The sequence below is a fragment of the Labeo rohita genome, chromosome 5, assembly GCF_022985175.1.
Source record: "Labeo rohita strain BAU-BD-2019 chromosome 5, IGBB_LRoh.1.0, whole genome shotgun sequence".
NCBI lineage: Eukaryota > Metazoa > Chordata > Actinopteri > Cypriniformes > Cyprinidae > Labeo > Labeo rohita.
Window position 1 is genome coordinate 35,326,054 of NC_066873.1, and position 25,754 is coordinate 35,351,807.

At 35.9% G+C, this 25,754-nt stretch overlaps 2 protein-coding genes across 2 annotated transcripts; one reads left to right on the plus strand and one right to left on the minus strand.

The window, feature by feature from the left end:
* Positions 1–1,930: 1,930 nt before the first annotated feature.
* tchp (trichoplein, keratin filament binding) lies at positions 1,931–10,155 on the minus strand. The gene is made up of 12 exons (XM_051110646.1): positions 9,582–10,155; positions 7,819–8,029; positions 7,682–7,738; positions 6,522–6,590; positions 6,123–6,296; positions 5,775–5,887; positions 4,979–5,045; positions 4,717–4,889; positions 4,548–4,629; positions 3,157–3,342; positions 2,929–3,072; positions 1,931–2,824 (listed from the first exon to the last, which is right to left on the minus strand). Exons 1-12 carry the CDS (start codon positions 9,770–9,772, stop codon positions 2,792–2,794), a joined length of 1,500 nt encoding a protein of 499 aa, XP_050966603.1. The 5' UTR covers positions 9,773–10,155; the 3' UTR covers positions 1,931–2,791.
* A 90-nt stretch (positions 10,156–10,245) lies between these two features.
* Positions 10,246–24,207, plus strand: gltpa (glycolipid transfer protein a). The gene is made up of 7 exons (XM_051110647.1): positions 10,246–10,376; positions 11,285–11,325; positions 14,104–14,241; positions 20,006–20,064; positions 20,157–20,290; positions 22,177–22,327; positions 23,119–24,207. The coding sequence occupies exons 3-7, from the start codon at positions 14,139–14,141 to the stop codon at positions 23,299–23,301; spliced, it is 630 nt and encodes a 209-aa protein (XP_050966604.1). The 5' UTR covers positions 10,246–10,376; positions 11,285–11,325; positions 14,104–14,138; the 3' UTR covers positions 23,302–24,207.
* The last annotated feature ends 1,547 nt before the right edge of the window (positions 24,208–25,754 follow it).

Sequence of the window (25,754 nt, forward strand, 5' to 3'; positions counted from 1 at the left end):
GTGGGTTGGCCGTGTTACTGTATCTCTACATATCTGTAGACTGGTGTTCACTAAAGTGGTTTTTGCCATGCATTCAAAATGGCTAATGAAACATGGCTAAATCAACTAAGGAAATAAGTACAGTTCTAGTGGAATTATTAGCAAAAATTTGTGAGAGAACTGCTAGATTCTGGCCATATTGTTGATGCAATAAGTAACACTACACATTTTAAATTGTGTAATGCTTTTGCACATCTGCCTGTGGGTTTTTACATAAAATCCATATGGAGCACCGTTTGTCCCTTATTCATTTGTTCAGCTGATGTGAGACTATGGCTGAGAAAATTTAAATTCAGATTTGTTTGCAGAAATGCAAGCCTAAATTAGAAGACTTGCGGGGAGATAGACAATGGGGTAAAATAAGAATAAACATTGACAGTTGTTTTTCTTGATGCAGGAATTTGAGGAATTTGATGAAATTGAGATGACAAACTTGTGGAGTTCACTTTAAAAAACTCCCATCTTCCCTCTCCAGTCCCCCATTTTGCTCTGAGCAGTGGAGACTCTGTTTATGCTGGGCCCATCCTTTGCTATTCAGCATGTAAACAAGCAAATTACCATGCAAGGTGGGTTCTGCAGACCATAGAACAACACTACTCACTCCAGTTCACTCGCAGACCCCCTCGTCTCAGAGGTGTTATTCAGATTTCAGTATAGGATGATGCACATGTTCTCTGGTCTGAAGTGCAAAGTCTGCTTGCAAAAGGCACAGTGGAAATGGTTCTGCCAGTGAACAGTGAGTCTGTTTCCTTGTTCTCAAAAAAGATGGTGGGCCCAGGCCTCTCCTTAATCTCAAACATCTGAACCGTGCTCTGATGAGACACCCATTCAGGATCTCAACTTTGAAGCATATCTTCATGCAAATATGTCCAGCGGACTGTTTTTTTTATCTGTGGATCTGAAAGTAAGCCCCCCATAGCCGCCCATTACAGACTGTTGTGGGGTGACTTATCAAAATACAGTCCTGCCTTTCAGACTGTCTGTTGCCCTGCACCCTGTATGAAGAGCATGGACGTGGCTCTTTCCCCTCTGAGACAGATGGGAATCCACATTATGAATTACCTCAACGGTTGGCTTCATGGTGCTGGTCAGATCAGAGTAGGATCTTCTTGCTCACAGATCACTACTGCTCAGCCACCTGCACCTACATTAACTCAGAGCATTTCATGTGCCGAGTAAACTAAACTAAGGGGTGGACATGCTGTCCTAGGGCAATGTATATCCTGGAGAATGGAGACTACACCCTCAAGTGGTTCAGGCGATTTGGTTGGGCATTGAGAGGGCAGAGGTAGACCTCTCAATTTATTTCTTGAAGAAGCGAGATGCTCTGGCCTACGATTAACACAGCGCTTGCTTTTATGCCTTTTCTTCAATTGCCCTGCTTCCTCAGCTCATCAGGTGAGTCAGGTAAGTCAGATGCTTGGTCTTCCTGGTGGCCCCACCCAGTGCTCCCTGTCTTGAGTATGGGCATAACAACTGTAAAGTCGTCCTCAAACTAAGACATGGCTATGTGCCCAAGGTACTCTCCACTCCGTCCAGAGTGCATGTCGTCATTCCTCTAGTTCTTCCTAATTGAGAGGATAAGCAGGGTCCCCTGCTTTGGAGGCCGCTCTAAAAAGCTGCCAGTTACGAGACGTCAGGACCTGGGTCTCGTTATTAGCTCATTCTTCTTAGGAGCCCTCATTGTGGGCACTTTGGGACTGGACTTGCAGAGCATTTTCAGCATAATTGGATACGTTCCCCATAGTAATCTCCATATTTGCTTACAGCTGTTTTGGACAGTTTTGTTTTTGTTTATTTCTCTCCTGATTCAGACAAAACAATCTTTTTTCCCCATTGGAGAAAGCAATATTAGGAATAGAGGACTCATATTTTAGCCAGAAACAACAGTGCTTGATACTGTTTATTGCAAATATTCAGGTTTTCACTTTAGAAGACATTAACTGATGGACAAGATTGCTTGTGGATTATTGTCATGTTTTTAGCAGCTGTTTGAACTCTCATTCTGACAGCACCCATTCACTGCAGAGGATCCATTGGTGAGCGATGCAATGCTAAATTTTTCCAAATCTGTTCTGATGATGAAGAAACAAACTCTTCTACGATTTGGATGGCCTAATTACATATTTACCTTACATGCACTTTTAATCTTAAAACCGATATGCACTATTTAGCACTATAACTGTAAAACACTGTAAAATGTGTTTTTAAACTCCACAACATGTCAATTAAGAAAACAAATGTAAACATTTAATTTAAAACTCATTACAATCAATGTTAATTATCATAGAAGCAATCCTCTCATCACATCACGTCTTTTTTCACAGTGTTGACTTTGCATATTTTTATACTGTTTTTACACACTGCTATCCAGTTAAAAATCTTCATTCTATTTGAATACAGTAGACAAAACATAACATTATTTTTTATTGAAAACCTTGTCAACATTGAAATTCATCTGTACAAAACAATTTACATATAAAAACAGGCCTACATGCTTAGCACTAGTGCAATGGAAATGTAAAATTGAGAACTTACCTAAACAACTATTTATGGAAGCCATAATGTAAATCATAAACAATTTATATTAACAGAGCATTTCTCAGGGGGAACCTGGCTCTCATTTAAGCACAAAGTGGCCGAGATCAACATGGACATAGATATCCCCGATTCTGAATGAAAAACTGTGCTAGAAAATGCTCCTAGCATCTGATAGGGGATGTGGCACAAAGACTCTTCCCATGAAGTGCTCTCATGTCCATGCTGACCGGGGTCTGCTGTGAATCTGCCGTGACGAAAAATAAATCATTATCATATTACACTGCACTTCAAATCAAATTTCATATAAACTTCTAAACTAAAAATGTCTCCACTTTACTCTTCACTCACTCTCTCCTTGTAGCCCTGTCGAGTCATTCTCTCTGTCTCAAGACGAAGCTCCTCCTCCTGCTGTCTAAGCTCCTCCCTCTCTTGTAGTTCTTCTTGCTCTTGTCGTCGCTGCTCCTCCCACTGTTCCTTGCGCCTCTGCTCCACCTGTTGGACAAATACATCAATTGAGCACATTCATAACCTAACTCTCTGAGTAAATCTACTATGTAGTGTTACTCTTATACAGACCTGTGCATTGATCTCCTGCATGCGAGAGGTTCGGGCTCCCTCCTGCTGATCCTTCTCCTGCCGGAGGGTGAGTCTCTCTTGCTCCAGCAGCTGGATGAGCTCTTCTCTCCTCTGTAGAGACTCTTCCCTTGCCAGCCTGTTCTCCTTCATTCTTTCCTCCAACTGCTGCTGACGTCCTGTCAAGACCTTCCAAATATTGATTAATAATATATCACAGCATCCAAATGCACCCTGACTGTCAGCTATTTAATGTAGAAGTCCACTTCCAGAAGAAAAATTTACAGATAATGTACTCATTACATACTCCCCATGTCATCCAAGATGTTCATGTCTTTCTTTCTTCAGTCGTAAAGAAATTAAGTTTTTTGAGGAAAACATTTCAGGATTTTTCTCCATATAATGGACTTCTATGGTGCCCCGAGTTTGAACTTCCAAAATGTAGTTTAAATGTGGCTTCAAACAATCCCAAATGTGGCTGTAAACGATCCCAGCGGAGAAAGAAGTGTCTTATCTAGCGTAACGATCGGTTATTTAAATAAAAAATAATACAATTTATATACTTTTTAATGCCAAATGCTCATCTTATCTTACTCTGCTTGGACTGTTTTTGTTCCGGTTCCTGACAGTATGTTGAAAAACTCCCATCTCATGTTCTCCCTCAACTTTGAAATCGTCCTATATCAGGAGAAGTCCCGCATACCCTAACTGTCATGAACCGGAAAAAAAACGTTCAGGCAAAGCATGACAAGATTAGTGTTTGACATTAAAAAGTATAGAAATTGTATTATTTTAATGAAAATAACCAATCGTTTTGCTAGATAAGACCCTTCTTCCTCAGCTGGGATCGTTTACAACCACATTTGGGATCGTTTGAAGCCACATTTAAACTACATTTTGGAAGTTCAAACTCGGGGCACCATAGAAGTCCATTATATGGAGAACATAATTTCTTTACGACTGAAGAAAGAAAGACATGAACATCTTGGATGACAAGAGGGTGAGTACATTATCTGTAAATTTTTGTTCTTAAAGTGGACTTCTCCTTTAACTACATTTCTTAAAAATGTACACAGTATTAATTACATGTTCATTACATAATTGTATCCAGCTATGGGTGAGACTTTCAGTTCATAAGCCACTATATGAGTATGTCCCAAAACACATTACGGGAAACCATTTTTAATGGTTTTAATGGTTAACAGTTAATGGTTTGTAATGTTTGTAATGATATTTGTAGTGGAATCCATTCGAATTTCTGTAATGGATTCTAATGTGTTTTTTTTCAACAGGATGCACTGTTGAAGGGGGTTTGATTTAAGAAAAACAAAGTTTGAGTATGTGACTGCTGATCTGCTGGCCGTCAGCCTCAGACAAACTGTGCACTGTCTCACCTCCCGCATGAGTCTCTCTCTGGCCCTCCTCTCTTTCTCCCACTCTGCCTCTCTCTTCTCCCAAACACGCTGAGCTTCCTCCCTGCAGGCGGCAAACAAAAACAGAGTATGGATTTGACTTCCAGTTACAAATGCATTTTAAGTTCTTAAACATCCTGACTGTGCTCACCGATATAGAATATCAAACTCTGCCTCCCTCTCCCTCTCCAGCTGGAGCTGCTCTTCTATGACTCTCTTCATCCAGGCGGCGTCAGCGACAGCTCTCTCTCTCCTGGCTTTCTCCAGTCTCTGCTCTTCCACTTCTCCCTCCAGCAGTGCAGCCAGGATCTTGCGATCTGCCTCCTGGTGGACAGGAAAGGTATTGCAGTCTCTCAGTCAGGATAAATTATATTCAGCTTTAGGGCAAATCTTCAGTTTTTGTTATAACCTACCAGTTCCTCTTGCACCTGCTGTGCTCTCCTTTTCAGCTGAGCGCGGTACTGACGAGTCAGGAAATGCCTGCGGAGGCAGAGATCAATGGCTTCAGGCAAATGTAGAACAGTGTGAATTTAGTATTATTTATAAACGACTGTATTTTTTAATAACATTTAATTTTCATTTTAATTTTAGCCACATTTTTAGTCAGTTTGTTTTGTGCTTTTGTCATCTGCATTATTTTTTAAATAGTTTTATTTTTTAATTTCAGTTAATAATTGTTGTACATCACTTTTATTGCAGCTAGATGCCAAGACATCATCTCATTTTCATTTTGTAGTTTTTTAATCTATAATTTATATTATATTGCAGATTTATTTTAATTAACATAAATGTTTTAATGTAAGACCTTTTGTTCATCTTCGGGACACAAATTAAGATATTTTGATGATATCAACAATTCAAAACGATTTGTTGAATAAAATAACTATTTTTGTTTTCTTTGCACACAAAAATTATTCTCGTAGCTTCATAAAATTACGGTTGAACCAATAATGTCACATGGACCATTTTAATGATGTCTTTACTAACCTTCTGGGCCTTGACCACAGTAGGACCCTCTATGGAGGGACAGAAAGCTCTTGGATTTGATCAGAAATATCTTCATTTGTGTTCCAAAGATGAACAAAGAATCATGGGCTTGGAACGACATGAGCGCGAGTAATTAATGACAGAATTTTAATTTTTGGGTGAACTATCCCTTTAACATTGTTGCAGAAGAAATACATCTGTCAACATGTCTAAATATTTTACCCAAATTCAGTTTTCCTCCTGCTTTCCTCCATCCTTTTCCTCTCATCTTCTAGCTTCTCAAGCTCCCAGCGTTGAGACATTAGAGCCTCCTGTTCCTGCTTAAGATGCTCTGCCTGGAACAAAAAACAAAACTTAATGTAAGCTGTACATTTGTGCCATCTATAGACCTTAGAAAGTTTCATTTTCTTGAAAATAATAACAACATACACATTACTAAACACAAAAAATAATTGAATTTACTTGAGTTTACTTGATCTTCAAGAACTTTGTTTTATTATATGGTTGTTGTCATGACAGACACAACCTGTAGCAATGCATTCAAAGTCTCATTTGACAGTAATTCCGTACTTCCTGTTCCCGTAGTTTGAGTTCCTTCATCTGTTTACGGAGGTCTTCAGCTCGCTTCTTATCCTCTTGTCTTCTCTTCTCCTCTTCTTCTTTCATTCTCTCCAGAGCCTCCCGTCTTGTCCTTTCATACTCATTCTCAAAACGCCGTTTCTCCTCCTGAGTTCTCTCATCAACCTGAATTTTACAGAACATTGTTGCATTTCAGTGCGATAAAATTACAGAACACTGGCCATGTTAAACAAACAAAAAGGTAATTTCTTCTTTCTTCTTCTTCTCCGAGGATGCAACTACTATTATTTGTACACAAACCTCAATGTTGCATGATGCTCAACTGGGCAGTGCTCATGCATGAGCCAACATGGCAGCGCTGGCATTTAACACCTCCTGTGAACGTCTCACCTGTTTTCTCTCCTGCTGTTGAACCTGCCACTGGCTCACAACGTGATCTTTGTGCAACCCTGACTCCACCTGTACGCGCAAACATTTGAGACACTGAGATGTCTGATTAAACAACGCTTCAGAAGTGGTTGCATGTGTTCGGAACCAAATCCCAAGCTCAGAGTTACAAATCAGTCATGGAAGAAACACATCACATGCCCTATTAACTTACAGTCATGTCTGGTTCTTGATTAAAAAAAAAAAAATCTTGGTTTAATTCCTTGCAAGAATGTTCCAGCTCTACTGACAGCATTAAGTCGATTACCACAGAAATTCTGACTCATCCTGTTTTTTTTAAATAAAGGAAAAAGTTCAAATATTTTAAAAAGTAAGGTCAAATATGTATTTTTTTTTTTTTTTTTTTTTTTTAAAGCAGAAATGTGAAGCTCTTTTTGTTTTTATTTCTCTACAGTTCAAAAGTTTGGGGTCTGTACATTTTTTAATTTTTTCGAAAAGAGTCTCTTAAGCTCATCAAGGCATTTAATTGATCACAAAAAAAAAAACAAAAAAACAAAACAGTAATATTGTAAAATATTATTACAACTTAAAGTAACAGTTTCCTATTATAATATAATTTAAAATGTAATTTATTCTTGAGATGTTTACTTACAAATGTGACCCTGGACCACAAAACCAGTCATAAGTAGCACAGGCATACTGTATTTGTAGCAATAGCCAACAATACATTGTATGGGTCAAAATAATCATTTTTTTCTTTTATGCCAAAAATCATTTGGATATTAAGTAAAGATCATGTTCCATGAAGATATTTTGTACATTTCCTACTGTAAATATATCAACTTAATTTTTAATTAGTAATATGCATTGCTAAGCACTTCATTTGGACAACTTTAAAGGCTATTTTCTCAAAAGTCTGATTTTTTTTGCAACCTCAGATTCCAGATTTTCAAATAGTTGAATCTCGGCCAAATATTGTTATATTCTAATAAACCATACATCAGTGGAAAGCTTATTTATTCAGTTTTGGATGATGTATAAATCTCAATTTCAAAAAATTGACCCTTATGACTGGTTTTGTGGTCCAGAGTCACAAATGGTCTCTTAATAATACTCCTAACTAACTGGCATGTTAAGCTTTCTGCTTGAGATTATTAACTGACCTTCCGCAGTTCTGGGTTGTTCTGCTTCCAGTGTTCCCTCAGCAGCTCCTGTGCAAGCTTTTAAAGAAAAAAAAATCAGTCAGACACTTTTAACTGTGTAACATAACATAATTTTAAGTTAAGAGTTCATACTGTACATTTTTCCTCCTCTCTTCTCTGGCAGACCGGAGGGCATCTGTTTTTTCCACTAGCTGTCTGGTCAGTGTGGCTCTGTCTGGGCGAACATTTCTGAGCTCGGCCTCCAACTGGTCTCTCTCTTCCTGGAGCATTATCCTCAGACGCTCCCTGCGTTCCTCCAGCTTCCGCTGCTTCTCCTCCTTCATTCGCTCCCGCTGAAATGCTGACATACTTAAACGCCAAGAAAAAGAAGTTTTTAACTTTGTTATAGATACATTGTCTTCATCATTACCTTGGATGCAAAAGCCAGTTTACATATGGGATTTTTCAGATTGTTTTATCATCCACTGCATTAATACTAATACAGTAATACTAATAAATGATAAAATAAAGATAAATAAATTGATATATGATAAATATGAATTTATGAATGATGGTAATGGGTATATGAAAACATATATTTATGTATTTTTTATTAAGATTAAAATAGTTATTAAGATGAAAATATTTGATATTTTAATTCCTATATATGTCTCAGATACCTCTTTTAAATGTAAAATATGATTTTTTTTAGATTGTCCTATCACTCACTATATACTTAGGTATACAGTAGTCAACATTTGAAGTGGATCAAAACCTTTCATCAAAGTTGTCCTAAATCCAAAACAATACTCGTTGTTCTTGTCTTAGGACAACTTTGGTGAACTTTTGTGATCCATTTCAAATGTTGACTACTGTACACTACCAGTCAAAAGTTTTTGGACAGCAAGATTTTAATGTTTTTTAAAGAAGTCTCTTCTGCTCACCAAGCCTGCATTTATTTGATCCAAAGGAAAACAAAAACAGTAAAAGTTTAAAATACTTTTACTATTTAAAATGATTTGCATATATTTGTGATTTCAAAGCTGAATTTTTAGCATCATTACTCCAGTCACATGATCCTTCAGAAATCATTCTAATATTCTGACTTGCTCAAAAACATTTATTATTATCATTATGCTGAAAACAAGTGAGTAGAATGCTTTCAGATTTCACAGATGAATAGAAAGTTAAGATGAATAGCATTTATCTGAAATAGAAATCATATTATATATATATACAAGCTTTTGAATGGAAGAGTGTATAATGTTACAAAAGCTCAGATAAATTCTGATCTTCGGATCTTTCTAATCATAGAAGAATCCTGCAAAAAATGTACTCAACTGTTTTAAATATTATTATTATTATTAATAATAATAATAAAATGTTTCTTGAACAGCAAATCAGCATATTAGAATGATTTCTATGGGATCATGTGACACTGAAGACTGGTGTAATGATGCTAAAATTTAGCTTTGATCAAAGAAATAAATTACATTTTAAAATATTGACAAATAGAAAGTAGTTATTTTAAATAGTAAAAATATTTCAAAATTTTAGTGCTTTTGCTATATTTTAGATCAAATAAATGCAGACTTGGTGAGCAGAAGAGACTTTAAAAAACACTAAAAATCTTTGACTGGTAGTGTAATTATATGTATAATTACATATGTATGAATGTGTATGTATATTCATACACATACACACATATATAATTTTGGTATTCAAGTCTCTGTTCAGAAATGTTTGTCCTAATGTCTTGATGGTGAAAATTTGGCGGGAAATTTGTCACATACAGTGTCACACAGACTGATTCCAGAACAAGCCATAATGTGTGCTAGTGTTCTCGGTTATAAACCTTGTTCATAAGCTGAAACAAGCAAAATGAATAATGAATCATCGGAGGCAGAGTCAGCATCAGTACCTGCGCTGGAAGGACTGCCGTGAGCTCCATTGCGCCTGTTTGCTGCTTCGGACCTCCTGCTCTCTGAAGTACTGAGAGTGCAGCTCCCACTGCTGCCTCCAGCGAGCCTCCTGCTCCCGCTGCCGCACCAGCTGCCTCTCCAGACCCCGCACACGACCCGGCCAGTGCGCTGAAAGCGTCGGTAAAGCCATAGCTCTAACGCTACTGCTCACCCGGTCTGCGGTGGCAGAGTTTAGTTGAAGCTTTATTTCTAACCGGACCTTTAGGATAGACCTTGACCTAAATTCATTCGATTTTTAATTCACAAAACGCTGTTATTATAAAAATAGGACTATTGAAAATGACATGCGCTAATGCTGCAACTGAAGCTTTTTGTAATCGCTGCAAGTGCGAAATACATAAATGACGCTCTGCTTGCTAACTTCGTTTGAAAGCTTTGAATTTAGCGCACTGAGGCGATTAACTTCTGGTCCTCTCCTGATTCAGATGATTAATACAGAAACAAACGGTAGTTAAGAGGAAAGCCGTTAACTACAGCGGACGCTAAACAAAACAAAAAACAGAAGCGTTCCACTTGGTTACGGCGCTACTTCCTGGTTACCTACGGCGAGTAGCGAGGTACAAACAAGTCTGTGAAAACAGAGTGAATCGATTTCGTCAAAAGGATAAGTTGTGGATTTCTATCTACCTTATTTTTCAATGCGGAAGTAAGCTGTTTTCTGAAAATGTGTTAGATGTCCAGTTCAAAATCCACCAGAGGGAAATAACGAGAAGAATATCGAAGTGCAGTAAAAGGTAAAACAGTTTGCACTACAAACCAGTGTTTTCATAATTAAGATAATACATTAAAATAATATGGTAAGACACACCAGTTTGGAATATCAAGCAGCAACACGAGCTAAAAATAGCTGGAAGTGAATGAGACCTGAACCCAGACACAAAAAAATTACAAATGGCTGCACCCACTCTTATGGGAAAAATAAGGTGGATACTACTTTAGATAAAAAATAAAACAAGAGTAGGCCTATAAATGTAAGGCTTTTCTTGATGAATCAGAACAGAATAAGAATACCGGAGTGATTTCTTTACACAAAATTTGTTAGTGCATAAATAGCTGCCAAAACCCCAAATCAGCATTGCATAAAATTCAAAAGGTCATTGTATGATAAGGATTGGATGGAGAAAGGTATTCGGTCATTGTCCCATTTAATGGAAAAGAGTGGTATTATATCATATGAGAGTTTCTGTGTTAAATATTTAAATTGTAATCGGGCTAAATTTGAATCGGTTGTTAAAGCTATCCCTAATTCTATTATTAGTCTAATTAAAGAAACTCTCTTTTACTCTAATACCATGACCTTATGTTTACCTCCACTGGTAATTGAAGGCTGTGAATTCAGAGAAGGTAAACTATCAAACAAAAAGATTAGAAATATGTTTAACAATATTTCCTATCCTATCATAGTTTACAGAAATTCAATTTCTTACTATTTCCAAAAAGATATCATTCATATTCTCAGAACTAAATACTTAAAATTTCCTTTATCTCCCAAAATTAAAGAAATTCATTTTAAAATTTTAAACGGAATATATCCATCCAGTGAGTACTTAAGACTTAGATTTGCATTTGCATACTAACAAATGTATATTCTGTGATGATATTGAAACCACAGATCACTTGTTTTTTCATTGTATGTATGTAGATGCATTATGGTTGGAAATCCATGACTGGCTTTACCCAAAGGTACGTAACCTTGATAGCTTCACCCTAAGGACATTAGCTATGGACTTGTAATGAATAATAGTAAAGATGATCTTCTGATAAATAACATCCTCATGTTGGGTAAATTCTATATACATAAGTCAAAATACTTGAAAGTAAAACCAACCTTTTGTGCATTTCATAATGAGTTTATTCTGTATATGTTTTTTTTTTTTTTTTTTTTTTTCTTTTTTTTCTTTCTCTCTCCGTTCTCTTTCTATTTTATTTGTATGCACCTGTTCTGTAGTAATATAATGATGTTTGATATTGCCGAGTTGTTTGTACATGAATGATTGTTCAATAAAAAAAAAAAAATTCAAAAGGTCAAATAGGTCAACGACAAAGACATCTTATAGACAGCTTTAACTCTGCTAGCTGTTTAAAATAGCTTTTAAATTATATTAGATGTTTGTATCAATGGCATTTTATAACAACTCCACGTGCTTAAGTTTCAGAAAGTATCAAAAGTTATTAAAATACTTATCATTCAGGCGTGCTGGGCTTTCAGTAATATTCAGAAGGATGTCAGGGGTGTTCCAAACGTGATCAAGATCTGCAGTGAAGGTGGCAGCAGTGTCTAACACTCTACTTTAGAAGATTAAATATTAATTAAAAATGTGCAGTCAGCTGAGGTGTGAGTTAAAGAAGGGAATCTGGTGGCAGTATTAATAAAGAGAGAATGACATGACTTTCTGGGTCATTGTGGGTTAAGTCTACTGGTGGATGAATTAAACATTGCATGTGAATGTTTAATGCTGACCAGATAATCGTGTCTAATCGTCGTCAGAAAGACTCCCCGCTTAAACCTTTAATGTCAGTAACAGGGTAAAGGATGTTTTAATTATTAACAAAATGAGGCCCTAAACATTCAGCAAAGACTCAAACCAGAGCTGTGTTTGATTATGTTATTCCTTTCAAATAATCCACCGAGAAGCAATTGTGAAATTAAGGCACATTATGTTTAATTCTTAACTTTCTTTTTAAAGAGAAAAACATTTGTGGATTATTTGTGTGTTAAATTATCAGCCAAACGGAACCTTTTACTATGCCTAAAGCAAACCCTCAATAAGAGAAGTAACATCTACAAAGAGCTTGTTGTTCAATATTTTACTTCACTAATATCTAGCATTTTGCACAGACCATAATTATAAATATTTTCTAATGTTTTAAAAAAAATACATGTACACCATACAGTGCATCATAGTACCTTTGCACCAGATTACAAAAAAGGGAGTGACTTCACTACTGGCTACCGTTATCAATCTCATACTATTTTTTCCTCTTTTTGAAAATTGTAAAAACACTTAGTGGAGTTTTTCTTTTGCTATTTGAGCAAATGGGAACACACAAATATATTTGATGTACACCACCAGTCAAAAGTTTTTGAACAGTAAGATTTTTAATGTTTTTTAAAGCAAGCCTGCATTTATTTGATCCAAAGTACAGCAAAAGCAGTAACATTTTCAAATATTTTTACTATTTAAAATAACTGATTTCTATTTGAATATATGTTTAAAATGTAATTTATTCCTGTGATTTCAAAGCTGAATTTTTTATCATCATTGCTCCAGTCACATGAACCTTCAGAAATCATTCTTATATTCTGATTTGCTGCTCAAAAAACTATTATTATTATTATGTTGAAAACAGCTTAGTAGAATTTTTCAGGTTTCTTTGATAAATATAAGCATCAGCATTTATCTAAAATAGAAATCTTTTATAACATTGTAAATGTCTTTATCATCACAATTTAAAGCGTCCCTGCTAAATTAAAGTATTAATTTCTATAATTTATTTCAAAAAAAAAAAAAAAAAAGTATACTGACTCCAAGCTTTTGAATGGTATAGTGTATAATGTTACGAAAGCTTTGTATTTCAGATAAATGCTGATCTTTGGATCTTTCTATTCATCAAAGAATCCTAAAAAAATGATAATAATAATAATAATAATAAATAAATGTTTCTTAAATAGCAATTCAGCATATTAGAATGATTTCTGAAGAATCATGTGAAATGGAGTAATGATGCTGAAAATTTTGAACACAGGAATAAATTACATTTTAAAATATTTTCAAATAGAAAGCAGTTATTTTAAATAGTAAAAATATTTCACAATATTACTGCTTTTGCTGTATTTTGGATCAAATAAATGCATGCTTTGTGAGCAGAAGAGATTTCTTTAAAAAACATTTAAAAATCTTTCTGTTCAAAAACTTTTGAAAGGTAGTGTAGTTTCCTGTTCACTGCTATACAAGTTTATCTAACTACGACAACTTCTGCTTCTGAGAAAACTGGAAATGTGAAACGGGTCCATAGGTCTGGGAAAATCAAACGAAGTAGATATGTTTCGAGTGATAACAGAGTCATAAACAGAGGCCTATAACCTCCATAAATGATCAGTGTACTGGACAAATTAGTTTTAGATCCCTCAATCCCCCTACTATAAATAGATAAATCTATTTTAATGGTGGGAATAGTTTCTTAGTTTCAGAAAAAGAAAAAAAGCGGTACTGAAAAGAATATATTATTAGCTTCTGCCCCGCCCCCTGTGATGTGATTGGCTGCTCCTCAGTCACATATTAAGCGTTTCCGCTATGAGTCTGCATATATTTGCATAAAGGGGCGGTGCAGGGGGCAGTCCAGCTGTGCAGTGCAGCGCTGGTAGGAGAAGTGAAATAGTAAACGGTGTGTCTGTCTGTCCGGCGGTAGTTCCGGGTTCTGTTTTCATTTCTGCTGTGTTGCCCTCGTCTTATGTTGTAGGCAGAAAAAGTCAATTTCGCCCAGTTTAGGCAATCATGGCTCTTCTAATGGAGCACCAGTTCCGGCAACTTCCAGCCGACAAACAAGTGGAAACCCGGCCGTTTCTCGAGGCGGTGTCTCACCTTCCTCCTTTCTTCGGTAGGTTCTTCCGTCATCTCTCATAGTTTCAGCTCAGATTTGAGCATGAACTCTGTGCTGTCATGAAACGGCCTGATGGGTTGGGCTTAAAATGAGCTTTAGAACAATATTTTGAGGTTTTAAAGTTTTCAGTGTTCAACTTGTTCAAGTCGTCAAAAAGTTATTTGATCTATTTCACTATGCAAATTATAAAATAGCTAATGTTTGTTTGTATTGTGCACAATGTCATTTTCAAAATGCATGCATGTTTATAGAACAAGAGTTTTAAACTGATTCAGTTACATAATTATACACATGTTGTTACAGCAATCCGTAGTCTGATGTCATCTGATTTTCTGGGATATTCCAGCTCCTTGATCAGGGGTGAGATTTTCCACTCCTGATCAAGATCTTCAGTGTTCTGCTGAAGTTGTTGGTGTAGTCTAACAAAGCCTAGCTGTCAAGCAGAAGCCATTGTTTGCTTTTGAGGACTAATCTTTTTTTGGCTCAAATTTCTTTTCACAAAGAAGGCCACAAACCTATTGCATGCATAATTTAATTCGCTGCCCTCGATTTTGGAAGTTGAGAAAATTGATTAGCATGGTGTTGAGTTGCCCTGCTCTATTCACTGGTGGAATGGAACATCAGAACATCTTTGTTCAAAGCCTCATTTGGTATTAATATGAAAAATGCAACGAATTTGCCACTTGAAATGCCAAGCCTACAGTGTTCACATTAGCTCTTGATGTACTTTTTCAGCCACCACCAAAAGGCTCATTTTCTTGCCATAATTGTAAAAAAAGAAGTAGATATGATGGGGAGAGAATAAACCAAACCTCATAGGCGACAAGTGTGGCTGAGAAGTCTAAGGACCACATTAAAACTTAGGATTTAAAATCTTAATTAAAATTTAAATGAACAATTTTTGGATTTTTTAAAAAGAATATTTAAATCTAAATTGGATGTTTAAAAATTTATTTAAATCTAATATGATATATTTTTGATTCTACTGTATTTTAGGTCACTGATTAAATTGACATCGATGATTATTAAATTGTTTATGAAGTCTTCTCATTTCTAATATCGAACATTTTCATTAGAAATAGCAATAATGTGAATAAAAAGTAAAGTTAAAAAAAAAAACCTCACTAGTGATCTCAGACTTTTGGACCCCACTGATTGTTCTTAAAGAAGCTCTAGGTCCGCAGTTAAAAACCTATGAATGATATGAATGCATGATACAGGCACTCCAACTCTTTTTTATGGCAGGCTATGATTGGAGATGTATTTATGATCATGTGATGTCATAAGGTGACTGGGGACACTGGTTGTTGTGGATGTCGCTAACTCCCACAGAAAGACAATTAGGCTTCCCAGCTCTTGTTTAGTGTTCACACTTTATCACAAAAAGCCCTGTGTGGAGTACCAACACCAGAAAGACCAAGAGGGAGGGCTGCCATTGTTAAACATGTGAGTGAATGTGTGTGTGGGTTTTCTGTAATTATAAGGCATTCATTCACAGTGGAAAAAATGGAGTGTAAGCAGACTCGGAGCTGTTTAGAGTCATCTGTAACCAGAGAAGCTTCTTTTCCTAATAGTACAATATGCTGATGACCCAGATCTTTCCGATGGGCTATGCTGGTTTGAACCCTACAACGCTGAACATATCACTTCTGTGTTGGGAATTCTACTCTCACTTGAGGAACGTGTATCACTTTCTAAGGCTTTTCTCGTTCAGGCATTTTGATTGTATGGGGGTTAGATAAAATGTTGGTGTGCAGGGATGTTATACATCTATTTTCGTGAGGGGCACCAATGGCAGTCCTGGTTTTCTTCGTGCCATTTTTAGTGTATTCACACTTGGCAAGTTTAATTTGATTAAAACGAACTCAGCTGCACTTGCTCTCTTAGTACGGTTCATCTAAATAACCAAGCAAGTGGATCAAGACCCACCTTTTCAGGCTTCCAAACAAACTCTGTAGTGGTTCGACTGATATGTGAATGCGACACGGACCAAAGACATTTAAATAAACCAAAAACATTCTCTTCTCATTAGTGCTGTGCAACGATTAATCGCGATAATCCAAAATAAAAGTTTTCGTTTACGTAATATATGTGTGTGTACTGTGTATATTTATTATGCATATGTAAATACACACACATACAGTATATATTTTTATTGATATAATTAATGTTATATATAAATATATTTAATATATAAACATAACATTTTTCTTAAATATACAGTGGGTACGGAAAGTATTCAGACCCGCTTAAATTTTTCACTCTTTGTTATATTGCAGCCATTTGCTAAAGTCATTTAAGTTCATTTTTTTCCTCATTAATGCACATACAGCACTGCATATTGACAGAAAAACACAGAATTGTTGACATTTTTGCAGATTTATTAAAAAAGAAAAACTGAAATATCACATGGTCCTAAGTATTCAGACCCTTTGCTCAGTATTTAGTAGAAGCACCCTTTTGATCTAATACAGCCATGAGTCTTTTTGGGAAAGATGCAACAAGTTTTTCATACCTGGATTTGGGGATCCTCTGCCATTCCTCCTTGCAGATCCTCTCCAGTTCTGTCAGGTTGGATGGTAAACGTTGGTGGACAGCCATTTTTAGGTCTCTCCAGAGATGCTCAATTGGGTTTAAGTCAGGGCTCTGGCTGGGCCATTCAAGAACAGTCACAGAGTTGTTGTAAAGCCACTTCTTCGTTATTTTAGCTGTGTGCTTAGGGTCATTGTCTTGTTGGAAGGTAAACCTTCGGCCCAGTCTGAGCACTCTGGAGAAGGTTTTCATCCAGGATATCCCTGTACTTGGCCACATTCATCTTTCCCTCGATTGCAACCAGTCGTCCTGTCCCTGCAGCTGAAAAACACCCCCACAGCATGATGCTGCCACCACCATGCTTCACTGTTGGGACTGTATTGGACAGGTGATGAGCAGTGCCTGGTTTTCTCCACACATACCGCTTAGAATTAAGGCCAAAAAGTTCTATCTTGGTCTCATCAGACCAGAGAATCTTATTTCTCACCATCTTGGAGTCCTTCAGGTGTTTTTTAGCAAACTCCATGCGGGCTTTCATGTGTCTAGCACTGAGGAGAGGCTTCCGTCGGGCCACTCTGCCATAAAGCCCCGACTGGTGGAGGGCTGCGGTGATGGTTGACTTTCTACAACTTTCTCCCATCTCCCGACTGCATCTCTGGTGCTCAGCCACAGTGATCTTTGGGTTCTTCTTTACCTCTCTCACCAAGGCTCTTCTCCCCCGACAGCTCAGTTTGGCCGGACGGCCAGCTCTAGGAAGGGTTCTGGTCGTCCCAAACGTCTTCCATTTAAGGATTATGGAGGCCACTGTGCTCTTAGGAACCTTAAGTGCAGCAGATTTTTTTTTGTAACCTTGGCCAGATCTGTGCCTTGCCAAAATTCTGTCTCTGAGCTCTTCAGGCAGTTCCTTTGACCTCATGATTCTCATTTGCTCTGACATGCACTGTGAGCTGTAAGGTCTTATATAGACAGGTGTGTGGCTTTCCTAATCAAGTCCAATCAGTATAATCAAACACAGCTGGACTCAAATGAAGGTGTAGAATCATCTCAAGGATGATCAGAAGAAATGGACAGCACCTGAGTTAAATATATGAGTGTCACAGCAAAAGGTCTGAATACTTAGGACCATGTGATATTTCAGTTTTTCTTTTTTAATAAATCTGCAAAAATGTCAACAATTCTGTGTTTTTCTGTCAATATGGGGTGCTGTGTGTACATTAATGAGGGGAAAAAATGAACTTAAATGATTTTAGTAAATGGCTGCAATATAACAAAGAGTGAAAAATTTAAGGGGGTCTGAATACTTTCCGTACCCACTGTATTCATGCATGTGTGTGTGTATTTATATGTACATAATAAATATACAGAGTACACATACATATGTATATGAAACAATATCTTTTATTTTGGATGTGATTAATCACGATTAATCGTGGCACAGCACTACTTCTTATCACATGAGCTATGACTAGCAGTATGAACCCGTCATATTAGTTTGTTATAGGTGTCAGAACTGCAGTCTCTGTTTGCTGTTTTAACTTCTTTTACATATTTTATAAGCTTTGTGAGTTATCAGCTAGTAAAAGTACCATCATATGTACTCACATTCAACAAGTGCATTTAGCCCTGCATACAGTTTGCAAAACATGCGTCATAAAAGCTGCGCAATCAGGTTGTGACTTTATCCTTTCACACTTTATCCAGTGTGAGCATTGCAGGATTAAATGTATTATTTACTTTTTTGGTCTGAACCAAAAAAGCAAACAAAAAAACAAACAAACAAGAGAAGTGAACTACAAATGTAAACATAGCCTTCATTTTATCAATATCGGTCAATATTTTGATATATATATTGGCCGATATTAGTAATTTAATTGTGCATGTTCATTTCCTGTATTTTTACATTTAGATTATCTTTAATGATGTTAATATTTAAAAGTTAATATTTAAAATGCTGATAATGTAATAACACTAAATTGAATATCCATTTTACATACTGTACATTATAATGTTGCGATGCTTAAATTCTAGGGCTTAATCACATCATGATTAATTACATCCAAAATAAGCTTGTTTACATTCTATGTGTGTACTATGTATATTTATATTTAAAAACACACACACATACATGTATATAATATATAATCTCATTATATATAATCTAAATTACATACAAGTGTAGCCTATATAGATACATATAAATATTTATTAAATATATGCATGTATGTGTGTGTATTTATGTTACATACATATTGCATAATAAATATACACAGTAAACACACATATAGTATGTAAACATAAACATGTATTTTGAATGGGATTAATCACGATTAATCGCTTGACAGCCCTACTAAATTCACTTTGGATTTTTGTTGCTAGTGTTTTATTTTTTATTTGTTTAGGCAAAATAGTAAAGGATTTTAATATTGTACATTTATTAATGGTCATAAAATGAAAAAAATTATTAAGTCATCCAGTAAAATCCAGAATTTTAATATTGATGCTTTGATAGTTTTACCTATTAGACCTGCAACCTTATTATTAAAGATCTGGGTTTTTAGGAGTTGCATTTAAAATGTAATTTGCTCAGTTTAAATAGGAATGACACCGGTGTAAATTTGAAGGGGCATGTTATGTTTACACAGTTAGGCAGTGCATGCATGCAAACAACCCACAGTAAATTATAAACTGTTTTTGTTTAAATCAAGAAAATTGTTAAAGCATGTACAGTTTTTATTGTTTGCAGGAATGGAAACGGAAGTGATTCAGCGCGTTTCTATTTCCACAGGAGTTTATTTCATTATCAGACGCAATACATTTGGTCTCAGCATGATAATGGGTGGTACTGAAACTTTAATGAACCGCATGGGTGCTTTCAGAAATCTGTCATGCTCTCTAAGCACAGTTAATTATTCAGAGCTCTCTTTTTTTTTTTAAGGCGGTAATGTCAGAGTTCACTCAAAGTTCTAAGGGATCAAAAGTGGCAGTTCTTTTACCGTGTATCTGCTACATTCCTGTGCATTCTAATATGTTAAAAAGAGGATTACCTCACAGCTCTGTGAAAGAATGTTTCATTCACACATGTGTATAACATAATCTACTTTTCATGTGTACAGTAGGTTGCGAGGCAACCTTTTCAGACAACACTTCAAATACATGCAAATTGCATAAGTGTTAATAAAATGTGTATGTATGCAAAAATTACTCATCTGTTCTCTTTATCTCCTCTTAGATTGCCTCGGCTCTACTATTTTTTCCCCCATCAAAGCTGACATTGTGGGTAACATCACTGTAAGTTCACCATGTGACATGCACGATTGATAAGCATTGAACAATATAACATTTACAACCATAACTCCACCCATCTCTGCTTTTTCTCACAGAAAATCAAGGCTGTGTATGACACCAACCCTACCAGGTTTAAAACCCTTCAGCACATTTTGGAAGCAGAGAAGGAGATGCATGGAACTGAGTGGCCAAAAGTAGGAGCAACTCTTGCCCTCATGTGGCTAAAAAGGCAAGACTGGGCTTGAAATGTTTGTTGCTTCGTTTTTTGATTTTAGAGAAGTGAAAGTGAAAAACGGTTACTTTTACTGTCTTTGTTAACGAAGTAGTTCAAGTAAAAATGAAAATTTGCTGAAAATGTACTCATTCAGGCCATCCAAGATGTTTATTTCATCATGGAAGCAGATTTGGAGAAATTTAACATTACATCAATTGCTCACCAATGAATCCACTGCAGTGAATGGGTGCCGTCAGAATGAGAGTTCGAACAGCTAAAAACATCACACTAATCCACAAGTAATCCACACGACTCCAGTCCATCAGTTAATGTCTTGTGAAATAAAAATCTGTGTGTTTCAAATAAACAAATCCATCTTTAAGCCTTTAATTTCAAACTGTTGCTTCTGGCTCAAACACAAGTCTTTTATCCATAACATAGTTTCTCCTGTGAAAAAGTTGTTGAAACAGTCTAAAACAGTTCTAAACAAATATGTTGGTGGATTTTCATGTGAGAGGACAACAGGGAATGGACTTTTTCTCTGGAGAAAGCATTATTATAGATTAAGGACTCTAATAAGTGACTATTTTGGCCAGAAGCAACTGTTTGCTTGATGATAGATTGTTTCTTACAAACACGTAGCTCTTCACTTCACAAGACTGTAGTTTGAATCATTTGGATTACTTGTGGATTATTGTTTGTGATTTTACCAGGTCATTCTGATGGCACCTATTCACTGCAGAGAATCCATAGTGAGCAAGTCAGGTAGTGCTTAAAGGTGTAGTTCACTTCCAGAACAAAAATTTACAGATAATGTACTCACCCACTTGTCATCCAAGATGTTAATGTCTTTTTTTCGTCAGTCGTAAAGAAATTATGTTTTTTGAGGGAAACATTTTAGGATTCCTCTCAATATAATAGACTTCTATGGTGCCCCTGAGTTGGAACTTCCAAAATGCGGTTTAAATGCAGCTTCAAAGGGCTCTAAACAATCCTAGTCGAGGAATAAGGGTCTTATTCAGCAAAATAATTGGTTACTTTCTAAAAACAATTACAATTTACATATTTTAACCTCAAACGCTCACCTTGTCTAGGTCTTTGTGAACTGTGTTTTTTCCGGTTTAAGACAGTTAGGGTATGTCGAAAAAACTCCCATCTCATTTTATCTTCCAACTTCAAAATCGTCACCTACATCGCTGTTTTAACTGTTTTAAGGGAGTTTGACCTTCTTTGTAAACACTGGGTTGGTACTTCTGTAGCGATTTAGGATGATTTTGAAGTTGCAGGAGAAAATGAGATGGATGTTCTTCGACCCCAACTGTCTTGAACCGGAAAAAACAGTGTAAACCGGGAAAAACAGGCTGGGATTGTTTAGAGCTCTTTGAAACTGCATTTTGGAAGTTAAAACTCGGGGGCATCATAGAAGTTCGTTATAAGGAGAATCCTGAAATGTTTTCCTCAAAAAACATAATTTCTTTATGACTGAAGAAAGAAAGACATGAGCATCTTGGATGACAAGGGGGTGACAAGGGGGTTACATTATCTGTAAATTTTTGTTCTGGAAGTGAACTACTCCTTTAATTTATCCTAATTTGGTTTAGTGAAGAAGCAAACTCATCTTTGTCTTGGATGGCCTGAGGGTGAGTAAATTTTAAGCAAATGTTCATTTCTGGGTGAACTGTTCCTTTAAAGGAATAGTAAATTTGGTCAACATTTGCTTGCCCCTTCATCATTAAAAACTGTTTATTATTTATGTAATTTTGGAGCTTGACAATGTCTGTCCCAATTTAGTTTCATTCTGTGAAAATGATCACGCAGCACATTGTGTGAAACTTTCTGTGAATTTTTATTTTTAGGTGAACCTTTTAAATAAAACTTTTTACCTTCTGTTTTCCTGTTAGGGGGCTACGCTTCATCCAGGTTCTTCTCCAGAGTCTAGTGGATGGGGATAAAGATGAAAGCAACCCTAACCTCATCAGAGTAAACGTCACCAAAGCTTATGAAATGGCATTGAAGAAGTATCATGGCTGGTTTGTTCAGAAGCTCTTTAAAGTAAGTTTCTTAAACCTATTATGCCCCTTTCTACAAGATGTAGTATAAGTCTCAGGTGCCCCCAGAATATGTCTGTGAAGTTTCAGCTTAAAATACCCCACAGATAACTTATTATATAATTTTAAAAATGACAAATTTGAGTGGAAGCAGAAACACGCACGTTTGACATTAAAAAGTATAAAAACTGTATTTTTATGAAAATAACCCATCGTTGCGCTAGATAAGACCCTTCTTTCTCAGCTGGGATTGTTAACAACCGCATTTGGGATCGTGTGAAGCCGCATTTAAACTGCATTTTGGAAGTTCAAATTGGGGCACCATAGCAGTCCATTATATGAAGAAAAATGCTGAAATGTTTTCCTCAAAAAACATAATTTCTTTATGACTGAAGAGAGAAAGACATGGGGGTGAGTACATTATATGTTAATCTTTGATTTGGAAGTGGACTTCTCCTTTAAGGGACGGTAAAATTATAATAAGATCCCCTTCCTATGTCACGAGGGAGCGAAATCTGAACGGCTCATTTTTTCACATGCTTGCAGAGAAAGGCTTACCAAAAAAATTTTCTTGGTTGGTAGATACACTGAGATCTGATTATAGCACTTAAACACTGAAAAAGGCAGATTTTCATGATAGGTCCCCCTCTGAATACATGCATACATGCATGCATTTTTTTGAAGTTGTTTTATGCAAGTTAAAAACAACTTTTAATTTTTTGAAAGTGAAATTAGTGATATATAGACATTTGTTTGAAAAAACCTATTGAGGTTGCCCTGTCTTCATTTTTGCAGGCAGCACTATATGCCGCTCCATACAGATCAGATTTTCTCAAAGCTCTTTCTAAAGGGCGAGAGGTCAAGGACGAAGAATGCTTAGACAAAGTGCGGCAGTTCCTAGTAAACTTCACAGCTACTATTGATGCCATCTATGAAATGTACACCAAGATGAATGCAGAGCTGGACTACACTGTGTGATCTCTCAATCACAAACGAGCAAACTTCAGACCTCATCTTCTGCCCTCCCACTGGATTACTGTTGCCTCCCATCAGACGCCTCCTTAGTCTCCTCATTGGACCGTTCTTCTCCTACTGGATTTTGCATCTCTGCAGTACACTGTTGTTTTCTCTTTGGGGACAATTAGGGTCCAAGCTGCTGAAGACTTTAATGGTTTCGGAAGGGAGGATGTCTGCTGTTGTTTGTTCTGCTCATGCTTTTCTTTAGAAAAGTAGTATTCTTAAAAAAGACAGTTTGTGACAGTGTTTATAACTTTAACTACTGATTATTTCTGTTTGATTCTTAATACATGTGCACTTTAAGTATGTGTATGGAATGGTTCTGTATGTTCCTTTAACAATATACTGCAAATGAGGGTTTTAATTTTACTTATATAAATTATACCAAAACAAAAGTCTGCGGACTGTATAACCAAATATCTGACATTGACTGCACTGCTGTTTGTTCTATTTTATAATAAATACTTGAATATGACATAAAATATACAAAACCACTTCCTCAGAAGTGACAGTGAAGCCACACTTTTGAGTGGTGAAACATATTCAGTAAATAGCAAAAACATATAATATTTTCTTAGATTTACTTCTACAAGACTTATTAAGACTTATTATATGGATGACTGAGAATCTTCATAGACGTAATATAATGGATGAGTATTGTTGTTTTGTAGGTTTTAGTTTGTCATTTCCAAAGGTTAAATTCATTCAAACTGCTTTTTAGAAATAAATGTGTGAATTTTTTTGACAAAACTGAAGCAGTACATCATGATGACCGTGTGACTGATGCCTTCTGGTGCTGTTTTGCTCTTCCACTGTAATTTATTATCTTAATGTGTAGTCTCTTTAAAATCTCATTAAAATCATGACCTTGTGTAAGATGTTTTGTTGTGTACTTTCCTTTTGGCTGCGCTAAATGGCCTTTGTATTTTGTTTTATTTTAATTCCCCTATATGTAAATGCATATTGACCCACCATATGTGACCCTGGACCACAAAACCAGTCATAAGGGTCAATTTTTTTGGAATCATCTGAAAGCTGAATAAATAAGTTTTCCATTGATGTATGGTTTGATAGGACAATATTTGGCTGAGATACAACTATTTGAAAATCTGGAATCTGAATGTGCAAAAAATATTGAGAAAATATTGAGAAAATCACCTTTAAAGTTGTCCAAATGAAGTTCGTTGCAATGCATATTACTAATCAAAAGTTTTGATATATTTACGGTATGGAATTTACAAAATATATTCATGGAACATGTTCTTTACTTAACATCCTAATGATTTTTGACATAAAATGACTAATTTTTTGTATTGTTGGCTATTGTTACAAATAGGGTAAAACTCATGACTGGTTTTAAAATCCAAAAACTATGTTTTTAAAATCCAAATCTGAATTCACAAATATGCACATAACAATAAGAGCTACTAATGAATAAATTCTTGGGGGTCACATGGGGGTCTGTGGAAAACTTGATTTTATAAAATAATTATATTTTAATATGTATTTTGAGGTTATCTAATTTAAAGTGTTGATTTAAGACATTTATTAAAGATGTTTAAAAATATATACAATACATTTAACACTACTTTGTAACAAAATTTGAACTGAATTCAAAAAAGCAGGAAGAAAATACATCCTGCAATTTACAACGTGCAAAGTATTTATTTTGGTAAAAATATTTTATACTTATTTAATTTATAAAACAACTTATTGTCCTTATAATGTCACTAATATTAATTAAAAACAAAAACGTTACAAGTCGGCCAATGTTATGATAAATGACTTACAGTCTCTTAAACAAATATGAAAATTCTGTTATTAATTTCTCACCCTCATGTCGTTTCAATCCCATAATACCTTTGTTCGTCTTCAGAACACAAATTAAGATATTTTTTATGAAATTCAAGAGTTTTCTGACCCTCCATAGACAGCAAGAGCACGGTCAAGGTCCAGAAAGGTACCAAGAACATCGACAAAATAGTCCATGTGATATCAGTGGTTCAGCTGTAAATTTCTGAAGCCACAAAAATACTTTTGTGCACAAAAAACTAAAATAACACCTTTATTCAACAATTCTTTTTCGCTTCACTCTAGTGCCTTTTTGAAAAGTACCACAAACATGTGCGTGCAGGACCCTTGCTGTCTATGCAGGGTCAGAAAACTCTCTGATTTCAAAAAAAAAAAAAAAAAAAAAAAAAAAATTGTGTTCCTAAGACGAAAGTCTTACGGGTTTGGATCAACATGAGGGTGAGTAATTAATGACAGAATTTTCATTTTTGAGGGAACTATCCCTTTAAGCTTGCTCTTCAGGAGAACACCAGATGGCGGTGTTCTCAACATTTTGCATATTGACGCTCGACAACAAAAAGCTTAGCAATGTAAATTAACCAAACCGGTCATACCTGTTATGA

Coding starts and splice junctions, on each gene's coding strand:
- tchp (XM_051110646.1), bottom strand. CDS start 9,772: ATGGCTTTACCGACGCTTTCAGCGCACTGGCCGGGTCGTGTGCGGGGT. Junction 6,297..6,521: donor AACAGCAGGAGAGAAAACAG/GTGAGACGTTCA, acceptor TGTAAAATTCAG/GTTGATGAGAGAACTCAGGA. Junction 5,046..5,774: donor AGGAGGAAAACTGAATTTGG/GTAAAATATTTA, acceptor CTGCCTCCGCAG/GCATTTCCTGACTCGTCAGT.
- gltpa (XM_051110647.1), top strand. CDS start 14,139: ATGGCTCTTCTAATGGAGCACCAGTTCCGGCAACTTCCAGCCGACAAA. Junction 20,065..20,156: donor ACATTGTGGGTAACATCACT/GTAAGTTCACCA, acceptor TTTTTCTCACAG/AAAATCAAGGCTGTGTATGA. Junction 22,328..23,118: donor TTGTTCAGAAGCTCTTTAAA/GTAAGTTTCTTA, acceptor TCATTTTTGCAG/GCAGCACTATATGCCGCTCC.